This window comes from Sinocyclocheilus anshuiensis, unplaced genomic scaffold, assembly GCF_001515605.1.
Source record: "Sinocyclocheilus anshuiensis isolate Anshui unplaced genomic scaffold, SAMN03320099.WGS_v1.1 scaffold2736, whole genome shotgun sequence".
NCBI lineage: Eukaryota > Metazoa > Chordata > Actinopteri > Cypriniformes > Cyprinidae > Sinocyclocheilus > Sinocyclocheilus anshuiensis.
The window spans coordinates 78,843-87,064 of record NW_015544627.1 but is presented as its reverse complement, the minus strand read 5'-3'; the positions used below and the strand labels follow the sequence as shown (position 1 = coordinate 87,064).

The 8,222-nt window shown below is 39.8% G+C and overlaps 2 protein-coding genes across 5 annotated transcripts in view; both read left to right on the top strand.

Annotated features, from left to right (window-relative positions):
* The window catches only part of LOC107698213 (mitochondrial dicarboxylate carrier-like), an 8,785-nt gene extending 6,819 nt beyond the window's left edge, over nucleotides 1–1,966 (top strand). The window contains exons 8-10 of the mRNA XM_016499177.1: nucleotides 89–166; nucleotides 244–300; nucleotides 395–1,966. Of these exons, the coding sequence (XP_016354663.1) occupies nucleotides 89–166; nucleotides 244–300; nucleotides 395–496 (237 nt within the window). The 3' untranslated portion in view covers nucleotides 497–1,966. The remainder of the gene's footprint in view (nucleotides 1–88; nucleotides 167–243; nucleotides 301–394) is intronic.
* A 220-nt stretch (nucleotides 1,967–2,186) lies between these two features.
* On the top strand, nucleotides 2,187–5,109 carry LOC107698216 (GTPase IMAP family member 8-like). 4 transcript variants are annotated; one of them, XM_016499182.1, is made up of 3 exons: nucleotides 2,287–2,360; nucleotides 4,005–4,077; nucleotides 4,159–5,109. In XM_016499182.1, the coding sequence occupies exons 2-3, from the start codon at nucleotides 4,044–4,046 to the stop codon at nucleotides 5,049–5,051; spliced, it is 927 nt and encodes a 308-aa protein (XP_016354668.1). In that variant the 5' UTR covers nucleotides 2,287–2,360; nucleotides 4,005–4,043; the 3' UTR covers nucleotides 5,052–5,109. The 4 variants fall into 4 exon arrangements, with proteins under 4 accessions (XP_016354667.1, XP_016354668.1, XP_016354665.1 ...); XM_016499181.1 differs by lacking the exon at nucleotides 4,005–4,077 and having other exon boundaries at nucleotides 2,187–2,360; XM_016499179.1 differs by having other exon boundaries at nucleotides 4,005–5,109.
* Nucleotides 5,110–8,222: the final 3,113 nt, after the last annotated feature.

The following is an 8,222-nucleotide window of genomic DNA, read 5'->3' as shown; positions in this document are numbered from 1 at the left end:
ATTTATATTTTTTTTTTTTTGGTCATGGATAAATATATAACTTCAAATAAATAAATGAACATTTTAATGTCATTTTTTCTCTCTTCAGGGAGGTTGTGCGACGTTCCTCTGCCAGCCGCTGGATGTAATAAAGACGAGATTAATGAACTCTAAAGGAGAATACAGAGTGAGTTTCCTCTCTCTTTCTGGTTATTGTCTCATTATCTTTATTGCTCATTAATCAAATGTATTTTTGTATATTAGGGTGTGATTCACTGCCTGACTGAAACTGCCAAACTGGGACCCCTAGCCTTCTACAAGGTACCAGATTTGCTTCATGTATTCATTAAACACTGAGGTCTTTTTCATTACTGATCCTTTGGAAAATGTTTCCCACCGTCCAATCACACGACAGGGTTTAGTTCCGGCCGGGATCCGCTTGATTCCTCACACGGTCCTGACCTTCGTCTTCCTGGAGCAGCTGAGGAAATACTTCGGCATCCGCGTGGTCAGCTGAACTTTGACCTCTTGACCCTTTCCCTTTGGCCTCCTCTTGAAGCTGCTCTCACTTCCACAATATTATTTCTGGAAAATCTCACATTACACAGTCATAACCAACTCCACAATGCAGCCGGACCAACATAACGAAAGATGATTCCTCACTATCCCGAGTGCCAACCCGTCATAACGCTCATCTGACAGGAGAGCGGGATCTTCTGGGAATAAATGACTGTACGCTCATCTCTTCAGGGTGAGCTTTAGATTATAGATGTTATCTATCAGGATAGATATGGGTTTTTTTTTTGTTAATGATATGATGCTTCTGATTTTATTTTATTTTTTATGCTGTTCTTAAATCCTTCTTCTTTTGCAACGTGATGAGACGTTTTAAAGAGTTCAGTCATTATATCATAACTTACTCACCTGTATGTTGTTCCAAACCTGTACAATGTTCTTTATGCTCAGCATCTGTTTTGTTTTCCTCTGAATAGTCACTCTTTCCATTTATTAACGTGTTTTGTTAGGGTGAGTGAAATTATGACAGAATTTTCATTTTCGCTGAACTGTTCCTTTAAGACACAAACAAAACGGTCCATATTGCTTTAAGGTTTTTAAACGGTTGCATTCAGTCTGTATGTATTGTGCTAAACTGTTTTAATGTACAAATTCTGTGTTTTCGACTGGTTGCTGGGTTCGATTGACACTTGACAGAAGGGTCAGGGGTCACAGAAAAGCTATGAGGGGACAGAATTATACCAAGTTTTACTTTTATAACCAAATTGTGAAGCATCACAGAAGAAAATAAAACCAGAAACAACTGACTGATGGGGACCCAGCTGTGTATCTGCAATGTGAAAGACGAGTCAAACTTCTGCACTTAGTGCTATGCTTTCAGTTTTCATTATATTCCTGTTCTTTTTGTAATATTTCTGCTGGAAAACTTACGATCGGCACGGATCTGTGACTGAAATATTGTCAGATCTACTGTAGTTTCTGCAAATGTGCATGTAGTTGTTTTAGTGTTGAGGTAATGGGGGCGTTTAGTGAAAAAGTTGCACAAAATACTTGTAGTAATTCAGTTTTGTGCTTTGGTCCCGAGAATATCCGGACTTATCCTAAACTAAGCGTATAATAACACAACAATTATCTCAAATTTACTTTAAACTTAATATTTTAGATTGCGTTGGTATATGACCATATTGGTATATGCTTAAAAAAGGGCTTTTTAAATGATTTTACACTAAGAATGAACACTGGAGAAGCCTTATCTATTGGTGTCCAGCAGAGCCGCTTGTGTGCATCGAGGGTTTGCAAGCGAGTTTATGTGGGTGCTAACAGTTTGTTTGCTTGTTTGTTTTTCTAAAAAAATTTTGTAATTTAGGGTTTGAAAATGGAGGGTTGAACTGGTTGTTGTCAATGTTGTCTCATCAGAACGGTATTTTGTCTGAAATGGAAATGTATGGAAATAAATGTACTAACACAAGAACATCCAGTGGGATTATGTGTATATTTATGATTTTGTATTCAGCTCGTACATTTACTCAAACAAATTGATATAGGTTTCCCTCCATTTAAACAATGTGGAACAAATCTAACGCAAAGTTTCTCGGGAGAACGCAAAAGCATTGACATTTTACATTAGGGCTTCCGTAGTAAACCGACAACTTTTGAATATTCATGCATGCTCCACCCAGTGGACATTTAGCTGCTTTTGAACAGGCTGCTTTTAGCTATACTTCCCATTGAAAATAGTTCCTGCGAGTCTGCAGCTGGACAGAAGCACAACTTCCGCATTCATACCAACCAGCTTTCAGTGCGTTGTCAACGCTGCATGCAGATAAAACGTGAAGAGAAGCGTAATGGAGCTGTTTTTCGCATAGGTGAGTATGATCTCTTCATGCACAGTTTACAATCACGTGACTGCCTGGCGCGGATCGAAACTTCCAGAGAACTGCAGCACCTGTCTGTCAATGTTCAATCTGTTTCAAGCCATAATGTTTAGATCACATCTAACAAGAAGAACAACAAACGTATGAGAACAAACTGCAAGTTTTGGGCGCTTGTGATCCATGTACAGCGCATGCATCAGTGATATAAGTATAGCTATACACCTGAGGCAATGATGAACATAAAAGTTCTTAATTCAAGTTTATATATTTAGATTGTGTTTTTCCAAAAAAAAAAAAACAGCATATGCTGGTTAGGTATGTTTTGACGCTGGGATGCTGGTTTAAGCTGGTGCTTTTGCTCGTTTATGCTGGTCCTTTGCTGGTTTAAGCTGGTCCTTTGCTGGTTTAAGCTGGTCCTTTGCTGGTTTAAGCTGGTCCTTTGCTGGTTTAAGCTGGTCCTTTGCTGGTTTAAGCTGGTCCTTTGCTGGTTTAAGCTGGTCCTTTGCTGGTTTAAGCTGGTCCTTTGCTGGTTTAAGCTGGTCCTTTGCTGGTTTAAGCTGGTCCTTTGCTGGTTTAAGCTGGTCCTTTGCTGGTTTAAGCTGGTCCTTTGCTGGTTTAAGCTGGTCCTTTGCTGGTTTAAGCTGGTCCTTTGCTGGTTTAAGCTGGTCCTTTGCTGGTTTAAGCTGGTCCTTTGCTGGTTTAAGCTGGTCCTTTGCTGGTTTAAGCTGGTCCTTTGCTGGTTTAAGCTGGTCCTTTGCTGGTTTAAGCTGGTCCTTTGCTGGTTTAAGCTGGTCCTTTGCTGGTTTAAGCTGGTCCTTTGCTGGTTTAAGCTGGTCCTTTGCTGGTTTAAGCTGGTCCTTTGCTGGTTTAAGCTGGTCCTTTGCTGGTTTAAGCTGGTCCTTTGCTGGTTTAAGCTGGTCCTTTGCTGGTTTAAGCTGGTCCTTTGCTGGTTTAAGCTGGTCCTTTGCTGGTTTAAGCTGGTCCTTTGCTGGTTTAAGCTGGTCCTTTGCTGGTTTAAGCTGGTCCTTTGCTGGTTTAAGCTGGTCCTTTGCTGGTTTAAGCTGGTCCTTTGCTGGTTTAAGCTGGTCCTTTGCTGGTTTAAGCTGGTCCTTTGCTGGTTTAAGCTGGTCCTTTGCTGGTTTAAGCTGGTCCTTTGCTGGTTTAAGCTGGTCCTTTGCTGGTTTAAGCTGGTCCTTTGCTGGTTTAAGCTGGTCCTTTGCTGGTTTAAGCTGGTCCTTTGCTGGTTTAAGCTGGTCCTTTGCTGGTTTAAGCTGGTCATGTGCTGGCAAAGGACCAGCATAAACGAGCAAAAGCACCAGCTTAAACCAGCATCCCAGCGTCAAAACATACCTAACCAGCATATGCTGTTTTTTTTCAACAGGGTGGCCACATACCTTAAATTATATTGAATTTTTATGTATACAATGACAAAAATTTGTAATTGAACATTTTGTGTATTATTTTACATTAATAAGGAGCGGAACAACAAGACATTCTGCATATTGTGCTGTTGATTAAGACTTGAAATAGCAGACCAGTAAACATGCAGATCCATGACTTATAAACATTTTTGATTTGAAATGTGTAAAGAAGCAGCAAGTTGTTATCTTTTAATGAACAAAATGTCTCAATTAGTAGAGAGAGAAATCCACTCACAGTCCAGTCACACACAAGATGCGGCGAGGAAGCATGTCTCATCCTCCTCAATGTGAGTAATTCATGCCAACACCCATTTGTCTATCCATCCACACATCCATAATGTCCGTCTCTCTGTCTCTCTTATCTTTAGTATCAGACCTGAATATTATGCTGTTGGGTCTGACTGGAGCAGGGAAAAGTGCATCAGGAAACACCATCCTAGGTGGAGACAGAAAAACATTAGAAGAACGTAATTATTTTACGTCTGAGACCAAAATTTGTGCACCAGCACATACAGTGGTGGACGGACAAACTATCACTGTGATCGACACTGTGGGACTCTCTGATACAGCTGTGAAGATTACAGATGTTCAGACCCAAATAGAGCAGATAATGCAGAATACACCACTCGATGTGTTTCTGCTGGTGATCAAACTGGGTGAGACAAAGGAGAAACGTGAACCTGTGAAATGGATCCAGGAGAACTTTGGAGCAAAGGTCTTAAAACGCACAATAGTGCTCTTCACTCATGGAGATGAGTTAGGTGTGTCAATAGAAGATCATCTGGGAGAATGTCAAACACTGTGGTCAGTAGTTGATCAGTGTTCAGGAGCATTTCATGTTTTTAACAACAAAGATGAAGATCGAACTCAAGTCACTGAGCTTCTGGAAAAGATTGAGTTTCTGAGGAGGACGAATGGATACAGGAGATACACTGAGCAGGACTTTAAGAAGACTCAGAAAGATCTCTGGCTCAAGAAATGTGACATCTTCATAGTAGCAATAGCATTAGGAGCAGCAGCAGTCATTTTAGCTGGAGCAGCATTAAGAGGAGGAGAAGGTGTATTAGGAGGAGCAGATGTATTAAGAGCTGCAGGAGTAGGAGAAGCAGCTACGATGATGGCTTCAGTTGCACCACGTACAGGACCAGCAGCATTACTAGGAGCAGCAGGAGGTGCAGCTCTCCTGGCAGTAGCAGCTTGTGCTGGACTGTATTTTTTGGCAAGAAAATATCTCTCTAGAGAAAATGATAAAAGTGACTAAAATACTCTAGCATCATGCTGTATATAGCATGAGTAGAACAAGCACATTTGAAATAAATACATTTATCAAGTATGTTTTTTATCTTAGTAAAATAGTGTATTATATAGTATTATATAAAATAGTGGGGAAGTCGTGGCCTAATGGTTAGAGAGTCGGACTCGTAACCCAAAGGTTGTGGGTTCGAGTCTCGTACCGGCAGGGATTGTAGGTGGGGGGAGTGAATGTACAGCGCTCTCTCCCACCTTCAATACCACGACTGAGGTGCCCTTGAGCAAGGCACCGAACCCCCAACTGCTCCCCGGGTGCCGCAGCATAAATGGCTGCCTACTGCTCCGGGTGTGTGTTCACTGCTGTGTGTGTGCACTTTGGATGGGATAAATGCAGAGCACTAATTCCGAGTATGGGTCACCATACTTGGCCACATGTCACTTTCACTTCACTTTCACTATTATACTATCCTGAACAGTGGAGAAGCCTTGTGTAACTGTGTCCAGCAGAGGGCGCTGTGCCATGCCGTGAATGTGTGCGCATGCGTGAATGCGCAGATCTGCCTGTATGACTGCACGAACATATACAGGTTTTCGTTGCTTGAACTGACTGGAATTCTGACTGCTCCCTCCGTCATGACAAAAATGGAAATATGCAAACTAAATTAAGAGCTGAAACTGGTCTGAACTGCAATTTTATCTAATCAAAGCTGTCTTTTGTTCAAAAAGAAAATTTATGGAAATAAAAGTAATCAAGGTGATTTCATGCACTAGCCTATATATTAATAATCGCATGTATAATCCATCATCCCCCATTAAGGTCAAAATAAACTAGGCTGAAACTATGCTATTTCAAGGACAGTACAGCCCTTCATTTATTTATTTTTTCCTTTTTGTTCACATAAATGCTTTTGTTTTGCCTCTTCTAATCTGAGTGAGTTATTTTTTTTTTCAATAATAAAAAAAAGGCCCAAAAGCTATAAATGAAATGTCCCTCCTTTTATGAATAGCCTATAACAAATCGTTAGAGGCATTCATCATTCAAAGCCAATCAGCTTTCAGAATCACAATAGTGCGTCATCAAACCTGTAAACACAACAGGGCTGCGTTCAGTCCCGACAAAACGTTACAAAACGTTTTTTAAACGGAAACGGTGGTGCGTTGAACACCCTGTTCTGATGAAGCAAGAGTTGCAACTATGGCAGCTGAGAAGGCCATTCTTTGTGTTCTTTTTGAAGAATTTTCGGAGCCTGATTAAATCGGTATAAATACATGTTTAATACTGCAAAATACGCTCGATGTTACAGTTCAATTGTTGCGTATACCGAGCTGCAGCGGACACATATGTAAACGACTTTACTTGGACCCATTGTGCGAGCTGTCTCTTTAACCCTTTCACTGATGAGTTTAAAATATTCTAGAGGTCCCCCCAGAGTGAGATTTTTTTAGGCGACCATTATTTTAGAACGTTTCCCCTTACTGTTTCCATGGCGACGCGTCATGCTTGTCACGTGACACTGTCTGACAGATGGATTGCTTTTATTTCATTTTTCCTTTTTTATTCAAAGTATTCATAAACTTGCTTACCATGTCATCAACTATCTGATATTCCGATTCACAAATATGTGTAAATGAGTGTGTTTTGTCGTTTAAAAACCTTTCTAAATTATCTTGATCGTGATCTGTAACGTGAGATGGGTGCCGCCATGTTTGTTCGCGCTGCAGTTCAGAGAGTCCTGTCAGTCGATTTCATTTTCATAAATACATGCAAATAAGTGGCCGGTGAACTGGGAGAAGAATAGAGTGAACTTTATGGTTACTTAGACTATGTGTATCTGATATTAATAAAACATGTGGCTAATTATATTTGAATGGATTGTTATTGCTTCCATAAACATCCGTGTGTATTTTACTAACTCTAAATGTATTGTTTTACTAATACTTATGTGTATTTAAATGTCTGAAACCTAAAATAAACATCATGTGGTTAAAAACACTGCATAGTTGTGATTATATGACAAGTGCAGCGGCGTGAATTTGGCAGTTATGTGACGTCACCGAACATTCTAAATCCCATATGTGGGACCATACCGCTCAACAGGTTAATACCGCGTGGTTTATATACATGTTGCTGCTGATTGGGCTGACATTTTTGACACATCCACCAAACAAGAGAAAACATATCTCAAACCCCGTTGCACACCGTTTCCAGGAAACATGTCGTTCAACCCGGAAACTGTAGCCAGGGGCACCGCTAGCAATTTTGGGCCCTATGAAAGAATATGAGGTTGGGCCCCCTACCGCACCCATTCTGCACCAAACATACAAGCCAACCTAGCTATCCAAAATCTTTGTCTGCAATTTAATAATACTGGCCTATTACTTTTGCTATTGCTTTTGACCAGTAGGTATCAGTATTTAGAGACCTACCCATAGCCGCGGGAACATATTTTATCTGGGGGGGGCTTGATGTTGAAGGGCGGGGCCGCAGTGGGGGATTTTAAACAAAATCCTAATATTAAACAGCCCAAACACTTATAGATGAACATACAAATTAATGAAGACAGAGTTATATGAGAACGAATATATATTTGTGCTTTTGTGATTTTAGCTCAATAATATTTTTTTTCTTTAATATTTTCATTATTTTAAGGGGATTTTACTAAATATTAACCTCTAAATTATGCACCATTTATCATCTGCAATATCAGGGTGTAACCTCTAGATGGCTGTGTAGCCCTATATAATAATTAATAATTTAATAATAATAATTGATGCATTTAACAGACGCTTTTATCCAAAGTGACTTACAGTGCATTCAGGCTATACATTTTTTACCAGTATGTGTTCCCTGGGAATTGAACCCACAACCTTTTGCGCTGCTAACACAATGCTCTACCACTGAGCCACAGGAACATATTTATAGTATATATAAATACATATAAACTGTTTGCTGCAGAGTGAGAACTCTAAAGCACGTTACTTGTATCAGGTTATTAACTGATATATTTTCAGACAACATTAAAGACTACATTAATAAAAGTTGAAATTTAAATGTTGATTTGAAGTGTCAGTAATTATTATTGTAGTCAAATCTGGACACAGAGAAAGCATTTTCTTTTTTCTTTTTTTTTTTCATTTTCAGTGGTGAAAAACGTAACCTATTGAATTGACTATCAGGTAG